General features: G+C 37.3%; 3 protein-coding genes across 4 annotated transcripts; 2 read left to right on the top strand and 1 right to left on the bottom strand.

Moving 5' to 3' along the window:
- The first annotated feature begins 250 nt into the window (after positions 1 to 250).
- LOC145950159 (uncharacterized) lies at positions 251 to 4,545 on the top strand. 2 transcript variants are annotated; one of them, XM_083061161.1, is made up of 6 exons: positions 251 to 2,384; positions 2,484 to 2,776; positions 2,943 to 3,041; positions 3,145 to 3,215; positions 3,663 to 3,727; positions 4,291 to 4,542. In XM_083061161.1, the coding sequence occupies exon 1, from the start codon at positions 1,648 to 1,650 to the stop codon at positions 2,296 to 2,298; it is 651 nt and encodes a 216-aa protein (XP_082917287.1). In that variant the 5' UTR covers positions 251 to 1,647; the 3' UTR covers positions 2,299 to 2,384; positions 2,484 to 2,776; positions 2,943 to 3,041; positions 3,145 to 3,215; positions 3,663 to 3,727; positions 4,291 to 4,542. The 2 variants fall into 2 exon arrangements, with proteins under 2 accessions (XP_082917287.1, XP_082917286.1); XM_083061160.1 differs by having other exon boundaries at positions 2,484 to 3,041; positions 4,291 to 4,545.
- Positions 4,546 to 13,096: 8,551 nt separating this feature from the next.
- LOC109795265 (putative F-box protein At2g36090) lies at positions 13,097 to 14,376 on the bottom strand. Its single transcript, XM_083061157.1, has one exon. It carries the CDS (start codon positions 14,334 to 14,336, stop codon positions 13,359 to 13,361), a length of 978 nt encoding a protein of 325 aa, XP_082917283.1. The 5' UTR covers positions 14,337 to 14,376; the 3' UTR covers positions 13,097 to 13,358.
- Positions 14,370 to 18,672, top strand: LOC145950157 (uncharacterized). The gene is made up of 4 exons (XM_083061158.1): positions 14,370 to 17,055; positions 17,135 to 17,200; positions 17,285 to 17,374; positions 17,491 to 18,672. The coding sequence occupies exons 1-4, from the start codon at positions 16,925 to 16,927 to the stop codon at positions 17,522 to 17,524; spliced, it is 321 nt and encodes a 106-aa protein (XP_082917284.1). The 5' UTR covers positions 14,370 to 16,924; the 3' UTR covers positions 17,525 to 18,672.
- The last annotated feature ends 7,573 nt before the right edge of the window (positions 18,673 to 26,245 follow it).

A 26,245-nucleotide genomic window follows, 5' to 3' on the forward strand; every position in this document is an offset into this window, starting at 1 on the left:
GAGTATTTTTTTTTCAACAGGGAAAAATTTATAAGAAATCTTTTAACTTCCTATTTAATTTGATTTCTATTTGTCATAATTATTTATGAACTAGATTTTAATATTTTAAAATAAATTATCATCAAATGAAATTAATTTTATACCAACTTGATTTCTTTGGGAAAGTAATATATATATATATATATATATATATATATATATATATATATATATATATATATAAAATACAGAAGCTTATAATTTTTATTATCTTATAATTTAATATTGGATTTCTTTTGATTATAAAACATAGTAAATAAAATCTAAAATCTGTATTAGTTTCTTTGATAAAAATATTTAATTAATTTTAATATATAATAAATTTAATATCAAAATATTTATCTGGATTTGAGTTATAATTATTATAATCTTTTTGATTTAACATTAGATATCTTTTGATTATAAAATATAATAAATAAAATCTAAAATCTGTAGCAATATCTTTATACAAATATTTAATATCAAAATATTTATTATAATTTTAATTATGATTTTTATAATCTTTGGATTTAATACTGGATTTCTTTTGATTATAATATTTTAATGTGTTTTATTTGAAATACCAGTTAAAATATTTTATTATCTTTTTATTTTAATTTATTATAAAATAATTAGAATATTTAATTTAGTATTATTAAAAAATAATCATTATAAGATTTAATTTATTTAATTTCATTATTTATTATAATACTTTTAGTCATTGTATTGATAAAAAAATATTTTTAATTAAAATATATTTAAAAATTTTAGTTAATTTATTATCATTCACTTACTTTATTAAAAAATGATAAAATATAATTTATTTTCAATTAATTTAATAAAATAAAAACTTTAAAATATATATTTAAAATCTGTAGCAATTTCTTAAATATAGATATTGAATTAATTTTAATATATACTAAATTTAATATTAGAAAATTTATTATGATTTTAGTTATATTTTTTTATTATCTTTTAATTTAATATTGAATTTCTTTTGATTATAAAATATAGTAAATAAAATATAAAATCTGTATCAGTTTCTTTGATAAAAATATTTAATTAATTTTAATATATAATAAATTTAATATCAAATTATTTATTATGATTTGAGTTATAATTATTATAATTTTTTGAATTAATATTAGATATCTTTTGATTATAAAACATAATAAATAAAATTTAAAATCTGTAATAATTTCTTTAATACAAATATTTAATATCAAAATATTTATTATAATTTTAGTTATGATTTTTATACTCTTTTGATTTAATACTAGATTTCTTTTAATTATAATATTTTAATGTATTTAATACTTTTGATTTCTTTTGATTTGAATTATAATTTTTATAATATTTTAATTTATTATAATTAATTAATTTCCATTTTCTTATTTTTTAGGTTAGTAGTAAGTAGTTTTGCCAGGAGAAAAGCAAAAAAGAAGGGGGAAAGAGTGAGTGAGTGAGCTAGTATTCCTTTTCCCTCCAATTCTAGGGTTTTTCTCACCGCTAGGGTTCCCAATTCTCTGGTCCCCCCTCCCCCATCCATGGCCACCGAAATCCTAGAAGACTCCAAGCCTCCGCTCCACGAAGCCAAATCGCCACCGGCCTCCAAGATTCCGGAGAAGGATGCTTCCGCGGAGGCCGCTAAATCCGAGGACAATCAAGCGCCCTGTTCCGCCGTCGCCCTGTTTCGCCGTCGCCCCCATCAAGCGCCGCTCCCCCTCTTCCTCCGCCCAGCCCAGCGCCAAGAAGCTCTTCTGCGACCAAGAGGACCTCTCCCTCCACGGCTTCTCCGCCGTCCACGTCCCCCTCAACCTCCACTCCCTCCTCACCAAGGGCCGTTCCTCCCCTGTCCTCCGCCGCTGCGTCTCCGACCCCTGCTGCCCGCCCAGACCCTCCGCCCTCCCGCCCCTCCCGCCCACCTTCCGGAGGAGCGTGTCCGACCTCTCTCCCTTGCCTCTGCCTTGTATCAACTGCGAAGAAAATACTGCACCCGACTCCCTGGTATGGACGGTTCTTGAAAAAGTTTTGATCTTTCTTGGATTTGGAATCGTGGGTTTTGTTTCTTTTTTGATGGGTGTGTGTGTGCAGAGGCTGAGAAGGATGAAAGATTTGCTTATTGGTCAAAGGTTTGGTTATTATGAAAAGTGGTTCACTACTTCTACAGGGATACTGCTAAAGATCCTACTTATTGGTCAAAGGTTTGCTTGTATAATATGGCCAAATTGGCAAAGGAAGCTTCAACTGTGTGGCGTGTCCTTGAACCACTTTTCATAATTTTGATATTGATAACCACTGGTCTTCTGAAAAGGGAGTTGCTTCTTGTGTTTTGATTTATTTGCAATCCCTTCTAGCAGAATCAGGTAGCCTTGTAAAAAATTCACTATTATAAATTTTCTTTAAGTATGCAGTTTTATCTAATTTTCTATATAATTAATTGATTATCACTTTTTGAACACCAGGAGATAACTCCCATCTTCTACTATCCATTTTGGTCAAGCACTTGGATCACAAGAATGTTGCCAAGCAGCCTATCCGTCAGATTGATATTATTAACACCACCACGCAGCTTGCACAAAATGTGAAGCAGCATACTTCAGTTGCAATCGTTGGTGCAATATCTGACCTCATTAAGCATTTAAGGAGATGCCTCCAAAATTTAACTGAAGCATCCAGCATTGGAAATGATGCAGATAGGTTGAATTCTGAACTTCAGTCTGCCTTAGAAATGTGTATATTACAACTTTAAAGCAAGGTATTTGTGCTAACATCATGTCTCACTTTTTTGTTTGGCTTTCAAACTTTATATTATGCGACACTTGATATCATTCTGAGGCCTCAGCTTTGATTTTTGAATAAAGTTTCTTGTATTCATCATAATTTATAGATCCAATTTGTTATCTATTATGTTTTTTTACCAGATGTTAGCTAGTGTTTATAATAATACTCAGGAAACCAATACACAACCATAGAGCATAACTACCAAAACAGAGGAAGGCAATGCAGACAAAATGCTTAAGGTACTTTTGCTTCAATTTTGATGAAAAATATGTACTTTTAAATTTGGTTCCTTTGACTGATCATATACATTTTACTATACATCGGCAAATGTTGATAATAAAGTTCTGGAAACCAATATAAAACCGCAGTCCGTGGCTACTGTAAAGGAAGATGAAGCTGACAAAATGCAGAAGGTACTTTTGCTTCAATTTTGATTATAAATATGCACTTTTATGAATTTGGTTACTTTGACTGATTATTATATATTATTTTACTAGGTGTCAGCAATTGTTGATGATAAAGTTTTGGAAACCAATATAAAACCAATATAAAGTTTTGCACTTAAAACCTTTTGTTTTAAATATAAATCGGATTTTCTTTTTATAGCTGAATCGTTAATTTCAATTTCTAAAATTAATGAGCTTGAAAAGGTAATCCACAAAACACACATTTGTCCTTTTTTATTCTTTTTTACCTTAGTTGTGAGCCTTTTTTTTTGCCAATAATTAGTAAAGTATAGTATAACACTATAGCTTTTGTTTACTGGTTGTTTTGGTTTAAGTACTCCACAAGTAAAAACTTGTAAAAATGGTTAATTTTATTTTATATAATTAATTATTAATATAAACCTATCCTTGCAGGTGGTAGCCATCAGTTTGTAACCATTAAAAACTTTCCACGGAAAGAAAATAACTTACAAGAAAAGGTGAAATAACTTTTGTTTTCATTTTATTGTTAAGTCACCTTTATCCAACTCTTTTGTTTTTTAAAAAATTTCAGAAACACCTAAACCATAATATACAGCCATATCAATGAAATTATTTTTGACTACCTTTCTTCATTTTTCATTTAGTTAATAATCCATTAATAATAAATTAAAAATTTTGTTTAGCAATGTTTTTGTTGATGTGAACAGGTGGGTATAAATAAATTCCTTTTACTAATTATTTACCCTTGCACTGCCATCATGAACAGGTACAGAGCAACTTGTAAGAATGTCACATGAGTTCTCAAGTTAAGCAAAAAAACCAGCAGAGCATAGAATATGTGCCCTCTTGCATCTTGAATTTCACCCTTAATTTCATTGTTATGCTTTCTTGAGGATATAAATTGAAGAATATAATTCAATTCCTTGATTTCTTAGTTATAAGTGAGATTTATTTTTGTTGTTGTTTTTGTTAAATTCTTGGTCTAATTTTATGGACAAACATTGGTATGTGTTAAGAGTTGTGTGATTGATACCTTTACTACTATGTTTTTGGGTTACAGATAACACTTTATATGGAGGTGCATATTATGGCTCTCACGTGATGCAGTACGGTGATGTAGGGTTCCACAATGATATTCTTTTCCTATATATGGCTACATCTTATTTTGTATTGTTATTGAAACTTGAGAGGTTGCTAGTAAACCTTTTTTCCCCTTGAATGTTTGGCCCTGAATGTTAAAACTATAAGAAAATAAAGCTTGTAATTTGATGGCGCATTTTATTTTGATTGACAATATTTGTCCATTATATATACAAAAAAAAAAATCCAAAAACAAGCATATTTTTTTTATAAAAAAAAATGCAATCTACATCGGTTTTCCAGAACCGATGTAAAAATATATACACTTTTTACGTCGCTCTATTCTACATCAGTTTTAGAACCAATGTAAATGACTTTAAAGAACCGATGTAAAATATGCTTCTTGTAGTAGTGTCATATTCGTTAACAGGTATAAATTTATAATTAAAAAAGAATTTAAAAATACTGGTATATTTTAGTGACTGAATTAGCGACCGAAATTATTTGTAGCTAATTCAAGTTATTAGCGACGGAAATAGTGACCAAAATAATTGGTTTTCAAATTTTTAGCGACCGAAATAGCGACCGATTTTATTCGAATCTATTTTAGATTTTTAGCGACCGAAATAGCGACCGATTTTATTCGTATCTATTTTAGTTTTTTTAGCGACCGAAATAGCGACCGATTTTATTCGTACCTATTTTAGTTTTTTAGCGACCGATTTAGCGACTGATTTATAAAATGTTTTTATTAAATAAATATAAAAATTAGCGACGGAAATTGCTACCAAAAAATTCGGTCGCAAAATTGGTCTCAGAAGTTAGGAGACCAAAATTTTAGCGACGGATTTTTATTGGCTAGCGACTGATTTTTCGGTCGCTAAATTGCGACGGAAAAAATTTCGGTCGCTATTTCAAATAGCTACCAGGGTTTTAGCGACGGATTTTTTCGGTCGCTATTTCGGTCGCTGAATGAAATAGCGACTGAATTTACCTAAATAGCGACCGATTTTGGTGGTCGCTAAAACTTGATTTTTTTGTAGTGTATTCACAAATCAAAGCAGCATGTGTCAGAGCAAGTACAACTATCAACTAGGAAAAGACAACACCTCTGCAGTAACAGTACTAAGAAAGTACAATAGACCTCAAGAAGTGCAGATTCAACAAGCAAACATTTAATCCTAAGCAGAAGCATTAAATGTCACAACTTATGGAGATTGTACAAATCAGATGAAAGACTCAGATGATGAGAAATCAAGCATAAGAACGAAGACTACTATTATCAAAGTAAGGCACCAAGGTATTAGACGCCTATAAGGAATAATCAAGGCAAGACATCATTAGACAAGTCGAGACAGATAAAGCTAGGAAACCAAGCGTCAAGAGAATAATAGTTGGAACACAAGTATGCACTAGATGATCATACAATACTCAAACAAAGAAGTATCTAGCACAACTATGCTAAAGCGAAAATCAAACGAGGCATATGTCTAAAGACAAAAATAGGACAACCATGCATCAGACGAAGGATAGCATGGACTGAGAGACACTCTAAATGGAAACAAGATTTTGTCTAGTCACACTCTTAATCAGACCAAGGAAGAGTCAAAGAACTAAACTCAAACGAATACAAAGATTGTCATATAAACATACGAAGAATCAAGTCTCAGAGGAAAACTCAGAGATCGTCTACATTCATACAAGAAGATCTCTACGACAAAGGAAAGGGAGAAAGAGAAAATAGACAAGTAAAAATAGAAAGCATGCATGTGTCAGAAAAAGTGCGTTACTTTTTCAGAAAAGGACAACTGCTATGTTGTTGCATGACCAGAAAAAGATAAACAACTTCTAAGCCTTAGATAAAGTCAAACACTACTGCAACAGGATAGAGAAGAATACACGCAATGTCTAAAAATAGGAAGCAACATTTAATGCAAGACCAAATGCATTAAATGAAAGGATCAAACTAGTCATAAACAACTATATTAGCTTCAACGGGCATATGCAACCGGAAGCTCCACGTCAACAAACATATTCAAAATCAAGCAACGGGCAGAACTCACATGAGTATATAAGCCACAACTTCAAATCATAAAAAGTGAGGCAAGAAGTAACGAAAGAATGATTATATGCCTTGCACTGGGCTCTCTGATTGAAATTAAATGAGTAATATTAAGCCCACGAGACGGAGACCAGAGATGAGCATTCGTAAGTCATATGTACAATGTAATATTGTATTTTTATCTCCGTAGACTAAGGTGGTTAAGGTGTCATTGGTGAACTAAACCTTAGTGAGTGTTGTAAACCCTTATATCCTCTCCATGAGAGTAACCCAAACACTCAAGCTTAAGTCTCTGTAAAACTAAGGTAGCAAAACTTAATGAGTATAGATCATATATATATCCTCTCAATGAGAGTAACTAAAAAACACTCAAACTCGACTATACTTTTGTCAACATTGTAAAGCCTGAAGAGGTTAGGAAAAGAATACTTGTAAAGTCCGGAGGGGTTTGTCAAAGAATACTCACTACTAGCCAAAAGTGGCTGATAAGAAAATACTAGCGTTGGTGAGTGAAGCCGACAGGCCAGGAGTGGTCGAGAATACTTGGAGAACCAGAAGTGGTTTAAGAATACTAGCTTTGGTGAGTGAAGCCGACGGGCCAAGAGTGGTCGAGAATACTTGAACCAGAAGTGATTGAGAATACTAGCGTTGGTGAGTGAAGCCGACAGGCTAGGAGTGGTCGAGAATACTTAAACCAAAAGTAGTTGAGAATACTAGCGCTGGTGAGTGAAGTTGACGAGTCAGAAGTGGTCGAGAATACTTGAACCAGAAGTGGTTGAGAATACTAGCGCTGGTGAGTGAAGCTGGCGGGCTAGGAGTGGTCGAGAATACTCAGGGCCAAAAGTGGTCGAGAATACTCAGGGCCAAGAGTGGTCGAGAATACACAGGTCCAGGAGTAGACGATAATACTCAATGTACTTCATTTTATATCTAGTGGAACCCTTCAAGTTGAAGGAGACTAGACGTAGCTCAGTTGAGTGAACCAGTATAAAATGATTGCATTCCTTTACCTACTTAGACGCAAATATTCTTTTTTGATGAATCCTTTGTGAAAGACTTCATCCAACGTTTATATATATTTAAAACAAATTTTAGACGAAGACGCTAACTTTGCTTGACAGACTTATTACACTGAAAGTTTCATCTGTCACTTATCCTTAAATGAAACCCTTTTGAAAAGGAAAATATAAGAACTTCAATTAATATCTTTACAAAACATTTTCCCTAGTGGACGATAAATCCTTCAGAAGCATTGATAGTAAGTTAAGCAAGCTTTACACAATCGTCTGATATTCAAAAGTGCAATGGACGGAGAGTACTACTCTTGCAAAAATGTTTTTAAAATACCTTTGTTCACACACACACATATTCAACCCCCTTTCTATGTGTTTTTCCGCTAACCTCAAGAAGTTTTTTATTCCTTTCTACCTGTTAAAAAATATCAGAGACAAATATGATTTGATTATCAAACATCATAAATGATATATATTAAATCCATTTGTCTTACAAACAAAGTGATTCATCTAGGAGACAACATGTCTATATTAATTCATCTTATAGTATGATCTAAAAAACTTTTCTTTGAAAAATATTTAAGTTTATCATCTTTAAAACTTATATTATGAGAGATCCAAGATCTTCTTTTGATATAAGATTCATCATACATCATATAAAGAAACCAACTCAATAAGATAAGTTGGGAAAATTATATCAAAAAGGAAAACAGACGCTTCAAGCACCCTAGAGTTCACTTGGAGCAATTAGAATTTTCTTAGAGCACCCTATAACTAGCTTGGAGTGAATGGAATTCGCTTAGTGCAATCAAAAACTAGGTTAGGGCGACTAAAATTTGCTCAAAGCAACCACAACAAGAACTCAAAGTGAGTCAAGTCAGAGAACTCTCTAATTGGCCTCACTTACTCACTTTGAGTGACCCCCATAGGCGCTTTAAGCAATCAAACCAAAAAACATGCATGAATCCAAAAATGAATACAAGATTCATGTATGTAACTCGGAAATAGTCATATACTATCGTTATACAAATCAAAAACTAAAAAAAATGTCACATGCAACCATCAAGTACATCAAGATCATCAATTTCTTCATTCTTCACCGAAAACACCAAATTTTATCTTCAAAAATTCAACTTAAAATGTTTATCAAGGCATAAATCAACATTTCACAACTTAAAATATCAAACAAGAAGTTTCCCTTACCTCAATTGCTCCAAAAAATAAGGAAAAAGGGAACAAAACTCAAGAAGCTCCTCAGTTTGAATCTTAACTTTTACCATGCCAACTATCAACCAGGAGAAGAAAAAAGATCTTTCAATGGAATCGAATCGAAGATCGAACTCGATTGGCTTCAAAAAACTTCTTTCTAAAATTCCAGAATTATAAACTTATAGAGTTCATTTCTTAGAATCTGTCTTATATACCTCAACTCTCCCTAAACCAACTCTCACACACTTAAGATATATCCTCTATAAATTAATCTTATAGTTATCTCAACTCTAACTCCTACCCCATATAAGCTAAGAACAATAAAACAACATAAAATAGCATTCTTAATTACATATATCACAAGTATACATAATTAAGAAAAAACATGGTGTTACATAATTTACTTGGTATAGGCCTAATGGGAGGTCAAAAATTTGTATCGACAGGGTGTTGGTGTTAATGGAATGGCTAAGAAGCACACAATTAGTCTTGGACAAAAATATCTCAAATCATTGCCCCAATTTGCTAACAATTTCAATGGTGGATTGGGCCCAAAACCCTTTAGGACTTTGGATTGTTGGTTTGAGGATAGAGTTTAGAGGGTTTGTTGAACAATCTTAGAGAGACACACAAGTACAAGATTAGGGTGCTTTCATCTTAAAGGAGAAATTGAAATTTCTTAAACAGAAGTTGAAGTAGTGGAATTCAACACATTTTTAAAATTTACAAAGCATGCATAACAAAATTGTGGTTGAAATGAAAAACCTAGATTTAAAAGAAGAAATGATAAGGCTAAATGAAGAGGAAAAACACATGAGAGTGGAATTACAAGAAAAGTTATGATTTGTGGTGGTCTATACTAAATCCTTACTATCTCAAAAATCTATATCTCAATGGCTATTGGAGGTGGATTTGAATACAAAATATTTCCACTTACTGGTGAGTTGGAGGATAAGGAAAAACTCAATCACATGATTGAATATTGAGGGTTCTTGGGTGGGGGAACCAAAGGTGGTAAAAGAAGAAGTAAAATTCTAGATCTATAAGAGACACTTGTAGCATGACACATGGCAAGGTGTAAAAGATGTGACTAGATGTTAGTATCTTAGATATAGAAGTGTCAATGAGATGATGACACATGGTAAGGTGCTAAAAAGCGTGACTAGGTGTGACACATGTGACTTGTTAGAGCTTGAATGGACCATGAAAGGTATAGTCCACCAAGTGGATGTCCAACAAGGGGTTCCTACATCCCCACTCTCATAGGTTATTCAAGCCTAATAATAAGAAAATATCTCATTTTCTAGCTATACCCCTCAAAAATATTATTTACACTCGTAAAAAAATTACAAGGAAATAAATTTATACACTATTTACCCAAAAATACAAAGTCAAAATTAAGAAAATATTTACAAGGAAAATATTTACAAAGAAGAGAAAGTAGACTATGAAAAATGACCTAAAGTTCAATAAGAACTTAAGCCTTCTTCCTATAAGCTTAACCTATCCTTCTTGATTCCTTTTGGACTTGGCTCCTTAACATGATGTCATCATTAAAGATAGACGTTGTGCAACTAGATCACTATCTTTGTCCAAGGGAGTTAGCTTGATTAACACTTATAGAGAAATTTACTTTATTTTTTTTTATCTTCAAGTATTTTTGAAAAGAAAAATATTCAAAAGTGACATAAAATTATAGTCAGTTGATCTTTTGCAAGTTGGTAGACGTGATAGTACATTCGTGATTCCCTTTGATCCTTAATTGTGTTTTAAGCTGTTTGTTGTTTTGTAGCAACCGTGGCCTCATTTTTATGCTTTTGGCTCCATTTTATTTTATGGGTCACTCTTTGTGGCCTTTTTTAGTATATTCCTTTGATTTTCTTAAAAAAAATAAACAGTTGATTTGCATGCACCCTTTTGATTGTTTTGCACATTTATGCAAATTAAGAGGAAGGTTGGAAAGGCTTGTGTATGTTCGTCAATCAAGCATGTCAAGGATGACAACAACTCATTGTTTATGTATAATCCATTCCCCTTTTCCTTTAATTTGTCTCTCAATAACTCATCTCTTTGTTCCTAGATTTTGGTGAGAAGCAAAGACGCGAAGTAGACAAATTGATATCACAAAGAGACTAATTAATATAGAGCCTATATTGAAAAGTGTTAGAAATTAGTATTTTTAATTTAATATATATATATATATATATATATATATATATATATATATAAATAATAGGGCTTATAAATCACACGTACGTTCACTCTCCCGAAAAATATTCTTATCCCGAAAAATATCCTTATCCTTTTGTTATGTATTCCTTTCGAAGGCATGCATAGTAACGTTGCAATTTTTTTGAAGAAAGTGTTGCATTTTGAACATCTCTCTCTTGGCTTCCAAGATAAAATAAATAAACAAATAATATTTTTTAAACAACTACGAGTGACTACATCTATTTTTCTACTAGTAAAAGAAAATATACACATAACAAGTTCATTTATCTTTCCTTCAAAATTATTTCTACTACTAAAATATATTTTTTGGAGTAATGTTCTTTGGTTCAAGAATCTTTCACTGCACTCGAACGGTCTAACGGGTTGACGTATCTTGAGAGATGAGTACACTGTAAGACTCAAAATTACTAGTGCAATAATGGGAGCGTTTTTTTCTCTAAAGATAATGCTTTACGTGTTTCAACCTAAGTTACTCTAAATTTATTATTTAATATTTTAATTTACTCTTTGTGTTTAATTAGTTGTTACTGATTGTTTTGTTTTTAATTTTATAATATTTATTGTGTTGTTGATATTGATCTTATTGGTAAATCTAAATATTTACTTTTTTGTGCTTTATTAAAATTATTTCCAACAAAAAAAACCACATGCATACAAGAAATGGAAAGTGAAGAGAAAGTAAATATGTGTGACTAGACACAATACCATAAGGCAAATAGGTAGATTTAAAAAAAAAATTAAATATGATAGATAATAAATCTTATTAGTCATTAAATAATTAGTAGAGAAAATAACAATTCATTCCAAAGGTGATAAGGTTCACTGTTGAAGACCCTGTCAAAACATAAAGCCTTGAGCTAATTGACATAATATTCCACCAATCATGGTACAACAACACCTTGTGAAAAATCTTATTTTAAATAAAATGATTATTGTTGTAGAGTTCTACTCCTTTTGAAGTTACTGAAGAATTGAAAGAGTTTACCCGAGACATGACAACCATTAATTCCCATCTTTCTTAGTTTCTTTGTGGGGACATAAAAGGTCCTATATGTTTAAGCTAGTTCCACGCATTATTAATACTACTTCGTTATTGATTGATGTTTCAATTAAATTACACTTTTTTAAAAAATTAGATAATTTAAATAATTAATGTTTGAAAGAGAAATATCTATATATTCCCAATCTTAATAAAAGAGAGTTTTTATCCCATAATTTTAAACATTTATTATATTTATTTTAAAAAAATTATTAATTAAATAAGAATATTTTAAAGAAAATATAATTAATGTAATTTAAAAAAATATATAAAAAGAGAAGAAAAAAATTAAAGAGACCTAAGCGTCCCAATTGGAACAGACAAGATGAGAAAAGTCATGATTATAATGTTCTTCACAAGTATTTATACGTATATATTACCTATACTGGCTATACAGCATAAATTAATGTTATGTTGTTTTGATTTGTTGTTTCAAATCAACATTATATAGTTATATTCACGGAATATATTTTGAAAGAAAATTATTTTTATACTATTTTTTTTATCCATGAAAATTAAACACATGTATTAAGCTATTTTAGAACTGAACTATTTTTATACTATTATTATATATATAATGATCATTAAAATATATAAAATTTCAAAAGTTAATTTAAATAAGCTATTTAAATTTATCATCTACTTAGCAAGACATAAAATTTATTTACTTAATATTAAAATAAATCATTTATCGTTAATAGGATAATGTGTAAATTATCATAATGAGAAATGCTAGCTAGTTATATAGTATTCTCTAACATATCACTCTCAACCTGTCAAAAATACATGTCACTTTCTTTTTTTTCTTTTGATTGAGATTTGACTTTCTCTTCTTTTATTTTATATTTTGTTGGGGGGCAAGATATCACTTTCTAATAATTAATTAAAATTTATTAAAAATAACATCATTGTGTGAGTCGCTTTCTTTGCTTTAATCAATATATAACACAAAAGTCATGATTTTATAATTTTAGTAAATTTTAATTACTAATAATATTAAAAATGTGTGGTTTATATATATATATATATATATATATATATATATATTCCTAACAATTATTGCAATTTCTCCGAACTTTGTAATCATCGTCCATTTAAAAAATTGTAACCTACATTTTCTAAGGAATACGATCCTCATTCACACATATACCATTTTCTTCTATCAATCCAAATAATGTGGATTTCTATATACATTTTTTCCCATTAATTAGTATGAAAACATATACATACATATATATATATATATATATATATAAATAAACAAACCATTCTAATCAGTATCATCTGTTCTCTGTGTCTGCTAAAAACATTTTATTTATTCTATTAATCTTACTCTTTTCCTTTATATAATATAGTAAATAGTAATTTTCTTTTCTAGTGTAAGTACTATGAGCGACCACAACACAAATCCCCGACCATTAACGTTGTGTTGCACCTGTAGTAGAAAGAGGAAAAATATAATGTGAGTGCAGTTGCGAGTTGTGAGTAAGTAACTAGTTGGATTTGGAGAAAAGGAAAAGAGAAGCCATAAGAGTAGCAAAGATGGCGAAAGCCACACAGAGCATATCCAACCTCCCTTCAGCCCTAACCTTCCACTCTTTCCTCTCTTTCTTCCTCTTCAAAAACTCCCTATACCCTTCTCCACCCTCTAGCTCTTTCTTCCCCTTCCTCTCACCCTCAAGCACCTTTTCCAAAATTACCAAACTGTCCCTCCCAACCATATGCACCCCATCCACGTCCTCCATCTGCAGACTCACCTCCCTCACTTCCATCTCCGGCCCCCACCTCACCACCGCGCTGCACACCGCCGCCCCCTCCGCCACCGCCGTCGCAAACCTCGCCTCCACCTCCCCGCTCAGCCAATGCCGCCGCACCTCCACCGCCCTCCCGCTCGAAACATCCGCCGCGCGCCTCCCCTTCGCCTCCACCAAAATCCAGCTCAGCCTCAGCTCCCGACACGTCTCCTCGTCAACCGGAAACCCCACCCCCGCCCGCACCGCCTCCTTCTCCCCAACCATGTCAATCCGAAACGGGGAGCACCGGAACCACCCGGTCACGGTCTCCGTCTCCACCACCTTGGAAAATATAACGCGCGGCCCGAGGAAGAGATCAACGGCCGAGATCAGCTCCGTTGTGCGGTCGGGATTTGGAGGGAGTTTCGCTGGTTTCGGAGAGGGGAACGTGTCGGCGAAGAAAGAGCGTGCGCCGTTGGGGAACGTCGAGATGACGTGGCGGACGCGTGGCGAGAGCGTGGAGGGCCACCTGGCGTGGCAGGCGTGGGCCCAGAGGTGCGGCTGCGAGGACAGGCCGCGGAGCTGGGAGCACGTGCTCGCCGCGGCGGCCAGGGCGGGGCCGTCCAGGCGCGTCAGGATGTGGGCCTGGATTACGTCTCCGGGGACGTCGGAGAGTGTGGTGGCGCCGCCTCGGTCGCCGGTCTCCGCTGCGTTGGGTTCACCGGAAGTGGATGCCATGGAAAGGTTGTTTAATTTTTAGTGGGGTTTAGGCTTCTTCTGTTCGACAGATATGGGACTTATAGTTATATAGTGTTTATTCATGAATGCAGTGCGCAGGGCAAATGCGTCTTTGTCTCAACATTGGAAAATTAATCCTTTTTTTAATGAAAAGTATATGCTTTATTTATATAAAATGACTTAATTACAATAATTTAAACAAATATTAATATTATTTTAATAACTATTTTTTATATTACTCCCTATATGTATATGTACGGATAAATTTGTTTATTTTAAAGGTAAGTTTATCTAAACTTACTTAGTTTAATAATTTATGTTCTACATCAAATTTTAACGATTTAACTGTTAAATTTAAAATTCTATTTACATATATTAAGTTTGTAAATTTTTGAAAATTTTAAAAACTATTTAATACTTTATTTCATAAATTTAAATTAACAGATAATCATAAATTATTTTAAATATTAATTTAAATTAATGAAATGAAGTATAAAAGGACTTTTAAAACTTTTGAAATTTACATATTTGATATATATATTAAATACGGTGTAAACTTACTTACGAATATATAAATTAAATCAACTTTCTTCATAGTCTTAACAATGTGTAATTTTAGCCCCCTCAAAAATTTATATTGTGTTCTTACCGGAATTTGGTCGTGGGGGTGATCCGTCCAGTAAGATCGGTGAGCCTCCTTTGCTGGGTGTATTGATGCTCCGAGATGGGGGAGGTACCTGCAAAAGAGACTTCGATGCTAAAGTTAGGGTTTGCATGAGTAATAGTCTCATATATATAATGCACGTACCTTGAGGTGATCTAGGTTTGCCTTGGGCTTTTGGGCTTGAGATAAGATATATCATGATATGATATGATATAATTGAAGGGCGGATCTGGTCTGGGACGAGATCCTCAGAATCAGGTATGATTCGCTCAAATGCCAGGCTGACATCATGCACCGCGTGCCCGGGGTTACTTATTTGCAACACTAATCCGGGCTAGGAGCCCGGGTGCGAAGTACGGTTAGTACACTAGCCCCCCGAGCTCTGAAGGCCGTAGGTCGAGGAGTTAAGACCGGGTTTGCTAGAGGGGAAAATGGCTTTGCGCGTATGCTAACTGGAGGTCCGCCACGTGTCGCGACTGTTAGTGTTCTGGAGACGTTTGAGTGACGCAATAAGGGCAGTGACGGTTGTGTAATGATGATTTCACAATAAATGTGTTGTTAGTTGTGCTTTTCAGCTGACACGTGTCGCGTCGGTTTTGAATTTTGGGGGAGAGTTTTTCCTTTTTTTCCACTCGCGCCTCTTCTCTGTCTTTCTTCTGACTTCTCGAGTACGAGAGCTTTTCTTGCTTCCCTTTACTTCCTTTCTCTTTTGCGCTTCCGTCGCCGTCGTCGTTTCCGGTAATCCCTTCTTTGTTAGGGTTGTTTTCTGAGGAGGAGTACCAGGTACTTCCTTTTTATTTGCTTCTTCTCTTTTTTCATGGCCGGTGGAAGTGGTGCTGGATCCTCTACGTCTGCCAGGGGCAAGGTGCGTGGCAAGGTGGTGGCCGCCGGAAGGGTCACTGTTGAGAAGAAAGACCCGCCGCCACCTAGGGGCCCAGAACCAGGCGTTCCTGGTTACGACTGGGTCAAACGCGAGGTGGCTGAGGCTTAGAGCATTTTTCGCTCTTTCCTCGAAGTGAATGCGTTTCGGAGAGCGCACAGGGTTTGCGATTCCTCCATTTCCCACATGATTCGGCTTTAGCCCTGTCAGGCTGATGAGGGCGTGTATATGGGGAGGTCTACTAATCCCCCCCATTTCTATGTATATCAATGCTTTTTTAGAGATTTGGGTGTCTGTCTTCCTTTTACCCCCGTTTGAGTGCGATTTTTTGAATTTCATCAACGCGGCTCCTTGCCAGTTGCGTCCCAATAGTTGGGGTTTTTTGAGGGCTTTTCAGGTCCTGTGTACAGTTCTAGGTATAGAGGTGTCTCTTCGCGTCTTTCTTCATTTTTATCAGTTGAAGATGGGCGTTCCGCCTTATGGCATTTTGTCCCTGAGCGGGAGTAGGGATGGGGGCTTGTTTACTCCCTACTCCCAATCATATAAAATTTTCAAGCAGGAGTTTTTCCGGGTCGCCCTTGTGGGTGTTGACCCTTTGGAAGACGAGGTGTTCTACTTCGGCGGTTTGCCGAGGTTTCCATTCTATTGGTGTCCCAAGCCGTCTAGGTTTCACGGTTTGGGGGATCTGAAGGTGACGGCCGCGGAGACGGCCGCCATCAAGAATCTTGTCGCGCTCCCTCGTCCGTTGGATTGCAAGCTCGTCTTGTCGCTTGCGAATTCGCCTTTCAGGGAGAGGGGACTAGAGAGTGAGTATTATGTGCTCTGGTAGGTTATTAGGACTTGTGTGGTTGCCCGTTATTGATGTGTTTCTGTTTCTTTTCTGCAGGCATTATGGGCAGAAACTTGTGGCGTCAGCTTAAACACTGCTACAATGTTTCTGAGCTTGAGGTTCCCGAGCCTCTAGAGGAGGATGCTGCCCCCTGAAGACCCACCGGAAGAGGAAGAGGGGGGAGGAGGAGGTCGGGGGGACCTCCGCTTCTCGCGATGCCGAGGAGGCGACCTCCCGGGTTGTGGACGCTGTGGATCTCACCGACAGCCCTCCGGCCAAGGAGGCCTCGCCGGTGGCTACGGCGGAGGTGGTGCAGGGTGTCGGGCTTACTGCACCGGACGCCGAGGTGAGTAGCTTATCATTTGCTCGCATTTTCCGTGTGAGTTCCGTCTTTGTTTTTTGAGGCGTTATGGATCCCTTTGCAGGGCGGGGTTGGCGTTGCTGAGGTGGAGGTCTGCGTTTCCGGGCAGACCGTCCGAGTTGCCAAGATGGTAAGTATTGTCTTCTCGGACTTTTCACTCTGCCTTTTTGTTATGTTGTTTGGCTGTTTGATCTGGGTGATTTTTTTTTTGTAGGCAGGAAATGCCTCTGAGCCTGAGCTGCAGACGGGGAAAGCCGCTGATCCTGAGGTGCAGGCTTCTGGGCTGGCTGCCCAGGCTGCCGGGGTGAGTCTGGTTTTTTTTGTTTTTGTTTTTGTTTTTGTTTTTGTTTTTGTTTTTTGTTTTCATGGCTTTCTCGCATGTCTCCTTATCTATTTGTGATGCGGAACTGGTTTTTGCAGGCGGGGTCGGGAGTCCCTAAGGTGGACTCTCTAGGTGCTGAGCAGGGAGGGCCATCCTCTGTCGCGGGTTTGGCGCCGCAGGCGGGCTCATCGTAGGGGCCTGTCCGGACCCAATATCTGTCCCATCGCTTTGGGTAGGGGATAGATACGGTGCGGCTGGATCACGTGAGCGCGTCCGTCGACATGGATTCATTGTGGAGCGCGGGGGTGACTGCGGAGAGGTTTTTTCCTCAGGGTTCATTGAGCTCCGAGGACCAGGGATTGATTGACAGGATCGGTCCCGAGGACAGTTTTGATGCTGCTCAGGTCATGCTGCAGAGGGTGATAGGCATAATGAGTCACTGGAAACCCAAGTGGGGCCAGCAGCGAGAAGACTTGGCCAAGTAGCAGCAGGAGCTAGCTAAGCAGGAGCAGGAGCTGGCCAAGCAAGAGCAGGAGCTGGCTAAGGTGAGGGGCCGACTTCAGCCATGGAATGAGGCGAACGAGATCCTGAGGGAGGATAACAAGACTCTCACCGCGACCCTTGATGAGGCGAAGCGGCGGGAGGCTGAACTCCGGACTGCGCGTAGCGACCTTTTGCGGGTGCAGAAATCTCTTGAGATTGCATTGCGGTCCAATGAGGCTTATGCTTCTCGGGTGGGGGAGCTGCAGGAACTCGCCACCTTCTCCCGGGCGCGGGCCCGCTCTTTGGAGGACGAGGTGACGTCCTCCCGTGACCAGGTGCGGGTCTTAGAGGATGTTGTGGCCTCTCTAAAGGGGGAGTTGGCAGCGGCGGCTAAGGAGCGTCTCCACAATGAGGCCATTCTGGGCGGTCGAGAGGATGAGATTGCTGCACTGAGAGTAGAGCTCACAGAGCTGGCAGCGGGGAAGGCGACCGTGGAAGGACGGCTCGCCGAGGTGGAGCGTTCTGTCGTGGCGGAGCATAAGAGGGGCTTTCAGAAGGCTGCTCGTCAGGCATGACTTCTTGCTCCCGGGTTCGACTTCTCTTCGATGCATGTGGAGAAGGTGGTCCGTCGTGGGAGGATTGTTTCGGAGGACGATGTTAACGACAGTTCCAGTGAAAATGCCTCCGCCTAGGCTTTCTTTGTAATTTTTGTTTTCTTTTTCTCTGGCTTGAATTGATGTACTGGATTTTGTGAACTTTGTTTGTATACATATATGTATGTTGCTCTATTTTGTTCATTTTTGCGTTCAATTTTGGCTGTTCACGCTGTTTGAGGCACATGTTTGGTGTTTGTTATATGCTTTTGTATCGGGTGATACTTCTACCTTGAGCTGGTGAAGTCGAGGTTCGAGGCTGGCCTTAGTTTTTTGCTTGGTAGGGTTTTTCATGGGAGTTCGAACTCGGCCATAAATGAATGTGTTAAGATTCGTATTCGATCTCGAATTTTGACTAAGTAATTGTTGTGAGAGTTCATAAATGACCCTAGGCTGGAGTCAAGGTCAGAATTCGACCCTAAGTCGGTCGTGCTGGGGTTCGAATTCGACCCTGGTATCGAGAGTGGGGTGTGCTTTGCCAGGGTTCAGAGTTGTCCTCAGGTTAGTGGTTTGGACTCAACCTTAAGTGAATGATTGGATTAAGGTTCGTATTCTGTGTTGAGGTTCGTATTCGACCTCGGATTTGAAGTAGGCGATTTGGTTAGGTTCGGACTCGACCTTTAAGCGGGGACATCAAGGCTCATACTCGACTTTATATGCTAAAGGAGGTTCGGGCGCGACCTCGGACTTCTGTTTGGGTGAGTGTTTCTGTGAAGGTTCGATGACCTTGATTTATTAGCGTCGAGGTTCTGAGCCGACCTCAAGCCGAAGTGTAGTAAATTGGATAAGTGGTCCATGTCCGCCCTTAAGTTTAGGGTCATGTATGTTTCGTCATGGATCGAACTCGATCTCGGATGTGTGGTCGGGACTCAGCCTTCGAATGAGTTACTGAGGTTCGAAGTCGACCTTTGACAAGAGCGTCGAGGTTTGTACTTGACCTCGTAATTTGCGAGTTGGTTCCGTTAAGGTTCGGACTCGACCTTTAAAGAAAGCGTCGGGGTTCGTACTCGACCTCGGATTTGACGTTTGATTAAGGTTTGAACTCGACCTTGTGGGGATATCGAGGTTTGCGTTCGACCTTGAATTTGCATGTTGGGGGTTCGTATACCCCTTCGGGTTTATATACTGGCTGATGGGGGTTCATGCGAATAATTGGGTTAAGGTTCGAACTCGACCATCAACGAGAATACCGGGGTTCGTTTTCGACCTCGGGTTTGTGTGGATAATTAGATTAAGGTTCGTATTTGATTTTCAACGAGGATACCGGGGTTCGTTCTCGACCTCGGATCTGCGCAAATGATTGGATTAAGGTTCGTGCTCGACCTTTAATGAGAATACTGGGGTTCGTTCTCGACCTCGGATTTATGTGACTTAATTGTCTTGAGGTTCGTACTCGACCTTCAACGAGGATACTGGGGTTCGTACTCGACCTCAGATTCGCGCGAATGATTGGATTAAGGTTCGTACTCGACCTTTACCGAGGATTCCGAGGTTCGCACTCGACCTCAGATTTTCATGAATGATTGGATTAAGGTTCGTATTCGACCTTCAACGAGAATACCGGGGTTCGTACTCGACCTCGGATTCGCGCGAATGATTGGATTAAGGTTCGTACTCGACCTTTACCGAGGATTCCGGGGTTCGTTCTCGACCTCGGATTTTCGTGAATGATTGGATTAAGGTTCGTATTCGACCTTCACCCAGGATTCCGGGGTTCGTTCTCGACCTCAGATTTTCATGAATGATGGTGGTTCAATTTCGATTTTTACAGTAGGTAAGAAAGCAGTAGTTGAGAAAGCAATAGGTGAGCAAAATGGAGAATGTTATTAAATGATTTTGCGTGCCTCGTTAAAATCCCTCTCAGTTGGGAGCTAAGGAGGGAAAAGAGTGCACGATTTCGTTTGTACAAGTGGGAGAACAGAATCTAATGGGGAGCGGTGGAGGGACTCCCCTTGCTTTCCTTGTCGGATGAGGAAATCCTCAGGCTTTCGGCGTAACATTGCCGAGCTGTCTTCTGGTTTGCTCTGACGGAGATGATCTTTCCGTCATTCCCTGGGAACTTCATGGTGAGGTGCAGAGTGGATACCACCGCACCGAGGTGGTTTAGGGTCGGCCTCCCGATGATGATGTTGTAGGAGGTGTTGGCCTCCACGAGGAGGTATCGGACCACGATCCTCCTTGTATCCGGAGGTGTTCCAAAGGTTGTCAGCAGGTCCACGTATCCGCGGGTGTGGACCAGTTCACCGGCAAAGCCGACTAGGGGCTCGGTGTGTGGCTGGATTAGAGAATGGGGGACGTCGAGCCTGAGGAATGTTGGCCAGTACAGGACGTCGGCCGAGCTTCCTTGGTCGATGAGTGTCTTTTGTACCTCCTAGTTGGTGATCTCTACCACGATGACCATGGGATCATCTTGGTTAGGACTGATTCTCGTATAGTCCTCATCGGAAAAAGAGATCGGTGGTGAGCTCTTGTTCAAGATCGAGGCAGTGGAGTGGGCGCAGTTGATGGTTCGAAGGTGTCTTTCTCGGGCCGAGCTGCTAGCGCCTCCTCTGGCGAAGCCGCCTGCGATTGTGTTAATGATTCCCCGCAAGGGGGCTGCTTCTGTCTCCTGACTTATTTCGGCCTGTAATGCGCCGTTAGCATTTTGCTGGGACCCTGTGGGTAAGTCTGTGCGAGGTCCTGACCCGCGACCTCTCCCGCGTCCCCGGCCTCCAGAGCCACCTCGGGGACCTGGCTGTCGTTGGACGTAGTGGCCAAGGTGGCCCGCCTGGATAAGTTCTTCGATGCGGTCTCGGAGCGTGCGGCACTCGTCCGTGGTGTGGCCATAGTTCCTGTGGTACCGGCAGTGCTTGGACTTGTCAGCACTGTTTGGTGTGTGGCCGGGTGGTGGGAGGTCTAGCAGGTTGCTGTTACTGGCTTCCTCCAGAATGTGGACTCTTGGGGCGTTCAGAGGGGTGTAGAAGTCGTACCTCCCGGCTCTGTTTGTCCTGGCCGACTTCTTGAATTGGCTGTCGTTGTTGACTTTAACCTTGTCTTTGTGGCCCTGTTCTGGTTTGGCAGGGCCCTTACCGCGAACCTGGTCGCAGAAGGCCGCGTGCTCCTCCATTTGAATGTAGCCGGCGGCGCGGACGCGCAGTTCATCCATATCGCGGGGGGCGTCGCGACACAGGCTGTCGATGAACGATCCGGGTTTCAGTGCCATGAGCATGGCGTGTAGGGCGACTTCCGGGTTTAGGTTCCGGATTCGGACTGATATGTTAGAGAAGCGCTTCATGAAGGCCCCGTAGGGGCTCGTCGTCGTTCTGTCTGAGGTTGGCCAAGGCGGCTGAGGTTGTGTGGTGAGGTCGGCTGGTGGCGTACTGTGCCGCGAACCGTCGCACTAGGGTGGCGAAATTGTCGATGGACCCTGCCGGTAGTTAGTTGTACCAATGGAGCGCGGGTCCTTTAAGCGAGGTCGGGAAAACCCTGCACAGTATAGCGTCACTGTTAGTGTAAAGGTTTACCTGAGTCGTGTACGCGTCGACGTGCTCATCAGGGTCCGTAGTGCCGTCGTAGCGGTCAAGGTGGAGGGGTTTCCACCCGCGGGGTAACGGAGTCTCCATGATGCCGTTCACAAAGGGATGACGGCGGAAAGGCTCTTGGCCCTCGGAGACATGAGTGGGGGCCTTGTTGGTGCCCTGCCCTGATCTGTGCGTTGATGCATGGGACCGGTGCGTGGCGGGCCGTGAATGTGGTGCCTTGGTGGTTGCTTGGGAATGGGAGGCTGAATGCGCCTCCTCCTCATGGTCACCGTTGTCGTGCGGTGGTTGGCCGGGGCAATGTCGGGGGATCTGGGCACGGATGCGCTCGTTCTCGGCGCGTAGCGCCGCTAGGTCTGCTTCGTTAGCGGTGCGCATCGCCGCGAGGTCATTCTCATGCTGGACACGCATATTCTGGAGGTCAGCGTCGTGTTGTCACCGCATCTGCTCGACTTGTTCGACCAGCCGCCTCAGGGTCGCGGTGTCGCTGTCCATGGTAGTTGAATTGCTTGTGTTATCTGTTGCTCGTCTAATGTGGCTTCTGGTAGAAACCATGCAGGTGACCGATGAGAGCTTGGTCTGATCGGCTCCACGGTGGGCGCCAAATGTTCTTACCGGAATTTGGTCGTGGGGGTGATCCGTCCAGTAAGATCGATGAGCCTCCTTTGCTGGGTGTATTGATGCTCCGAGATGGGGGAGGTACCTGCAAAAGAGACTCCGATGCTAAAGTTAGGGTTTGCATGAGTAATAGTCTCATATATATAATGCACGTACCTTGAGGTGATCTAGGTTTGCCTTGGGCTTTTGGGCTTGAGATAAGATATATCATGATATGATAAGATATAATTGAAGGGTGGATCTGGTCTGGGACGAGATCCTCGGAATCAGGTATGATTCGCTCAAATGCCGGACTAACGTCATGCACCGCGTGCCCGGGGTTACTTATTTGCAACACTAATCCGGGCTAGGAGCCCGGGTGCGAAGTACGGTTAGTACATATTGCAAATTTGATTCTCTAATTTTTATAATGAGATAATATTAGTCTACCATTAATATGTCATTTAAATTTAATAAAAAAATATTGACAAAATGTTATTGAGTGTCCTACTTGAAATTAGTTAGCTACTTATGAAATAAGAGATTAAAAGTTAGAAATAAAATTATTTTAATAAATCTTAAATTTTATTTAAAATAAAATAAAATATAATATATCTGTAATAAAAATAATAATAATAAAAGTCAATATACTAAGTAACTATCAAATAATATCATTTATAAGATATATTTATATTTTTTATTTAATTTTAAATGACATATTAATCATTAATTAATATTTTTTATTTTAAAAATTAGAAAACTAAATTTGTACTAAAAAAATTTAATAGTCTAACATTAAACATGTGTGAAATTGAGATTAAAATAGATTTAATCTCATGTATAATAATAATAATAATAATAAGTTGATTGATTTAAATATACATATATTACTTGGAAGTGAACAAAGAGATATTATAATGGAAACATCCCATTCCGTTGGCAAATTGAAGTATAGAAGTAGAATAAGGTGAGTAGCAGGTAAAATGTATATGAAAGTGACTCAAGTGAAAGCCGTCCCCATTCGTTTCATATAACCAACTTTATTATACCTAATATACATTCCATTGTGTCACTTGATTCATAAAAACATTTTCAACTTTATATTATTTATCGTAGAGAAAAAGTTGTTCCACACAAGCTGCACCCCATAGTTGGATTACACCATACTTTCTATATCTATACACTATATTTATAATAAATTATACACATTTTAGTAACTATTTTTTTTAGTGATAGAGATATTAATTACATGAGTATAAGATTTTAAGTTGAATTTATTATTCCCATTGTAATTTTTATGAATAAAATATAAACAAGTTATCTTCTAGTTTTTATTTTTATTAGATAATTTTACTCTTAAATTCATTTATATATTTTATAATTTTTAAAATTCGTCAAAAAATTTATTTCTATCGGAAAAATTATTTTCGATAGATTTTTTTTCCGACATCACTTTTTTCGACGGATTTCAATCCGTCGAAAAAAGAAAAATCCGTCGAAAATTTATTTGTTTCTGTCGGAAATTTCTATCGGAAATCAGCATTTTTCTTATAATATCTCTAAATAAAAAAAAATTGTATCTCTCTCTAATATATATGTACACTTACCTACTTTCAAATTTTAATATAATTTTTATTTGTTATAATTATCTTTTCTCAGATACTCAAATTTTATTTACTTAAATGATATGTTTACTGTATCATGCTGAACAATCAGTTCCTTCATCGATTTCTCTCTTAGGTATTTGTTTTTTCTATTGATTTTCCTTTTATGTATTTTTTTTTTATAATTTCTTACTTTTAGTTTCTTATTATTTTATATAATATTAGAGGAAGAGTGTTTCTTATTTTAAAAAGAAATTAAAAATAAATAAAGAGAGAGATAATGGTGTGAATGGTTAATAAAAGAGTGTCCGTGAAATTTATTGAAAAATTGATTCATTAAATATCATAACATCTTAACCATTATGAAAATTAAATTGTAACATAGCTTGGTAAATGAAGTAACAAAGTTTTTTTTTTTTTTTAATATTTTTCGTGTGTATCTCCTTTGAAAGACAAGTTTATTTAAGATATTTATTTAAATACTAAATGTAAGTAATTCTAAGAAGGATGTAAATCATAGTTGATTACTTTGTGGGATATTAAACTCTTCAACCATTTTAATACCTTGAGCATGTTTGACCAGATATTTAAAGAGTTTATAAATTTTAATTTAGTTAAAATAAGTTTGTTTTGCACGAGAATTTATGTGAACTTATTTTAAGGAATTTATAATTTATTTTTATAAATTAATTGAAATAATTTATAACTTATGAGCTCTTAATTCATTTTTCTTTTCTTTTTATCTTTATTATCTATTTGAAATCTTTTTTTTATACTTTTTTTATAAAAAAAATAGAAACTATTTGCTTACCATATCTTTCTTTAACTTTCATTATAAAAATTATTTTGTTATTTTATATTTATCAACTAATTTAAATAATCACTTTCGATTCAATTAACTAGTTTTATATCTTTTTAACACTCAACTTATAATTCATAAGTTTTCAATTAATTTTAATAAACACGCTTTTTTTAAATGGGTCATAGAAATTTATTTTGACTCAAGCAAAATTGTTTTCATGAGACGTTAATATAGTCTTACCAAAAGTCTTTCAAATTTACAATATAATTATAAAAATTAAAAATATAAAAGATCATAATTTATAGAATATATAATTAACTAGAAAAATGTAACTATTGATATGCATATGGCATACCTCCCTGTCATTTTTGAGTAGGTACTAATAACTTACCTCATTAGAGTCAATATTTAAGCAATTTTTAATATATAGTAAAAAAATAAATAAAAAAACAAATTCAAGCACAAGAACTAGCTTTATTTTATTATTGTTTTTCACAGAAAAGTAGCTTTATTTTTTTTAAAGACGAAGACTAACGTAATTTGTAAGCAATTTGAATTCCATGGATGAGAAGTGAGAATCTTTGCGACGGTGCATTTTATTTTATTTTCTCACGTGAGCATAGAGTTTTAAAACCACAAGATATATTTGAGGGAATTATGCTAAGAACTCAGCATTCAATCAATAATATTTATTTTCATTTAATTATTAGGATCTCTTTTTAAAAAATAAAAATTCGAAGGATATTAATTTGAGAGCATTACTAGTGGAAAAAATAATTTTAAAATCGGTCATTTTTTATTTTTAAAATTGGTTCTCTGACCGATTTTAAAAGAGCCTGTTTTAAAAAGTGGGACTTTTAAAATCGGTCAACAGTGACCGATGTTAAAAGTGAGACTTTTAAAATCGGTCATGGCATGACCGATGTTAAAAGTCCAACTTTTAACATCAGTCATGGCATGACCGATGTTAAAAATGATTAATTTTTTTTTATAAATATTTGACTTATTTTAGGAGGATCCCTGAACAAAACCTGCAAATTAATAAAATACCAGACAATTCATATGTTTTTAATATACCAAATTATATACAAATGACAAGAGTTGGTAAATGTCAACCATATATGTAATCAAAGTAACTTACAAATTATGATGCATCCTAAACTACAAAATGAGTAAAACTATAAACATAACTCGTA

The sequence above is a fragment of the Cajanus cajan genome, chromosome 7, assembly GCF_000230855.2.
Source record: "Cajanus cajan strain Asha chromosome 7, NIPB_CcT2T_4, whole genome shotgun sequence".
NCBI lineage: Eukaryota > Viridiplantae > Streptophyta > Magnoliopsida > Fabales > Fabaceae > Cajanus > Cajanus cajan.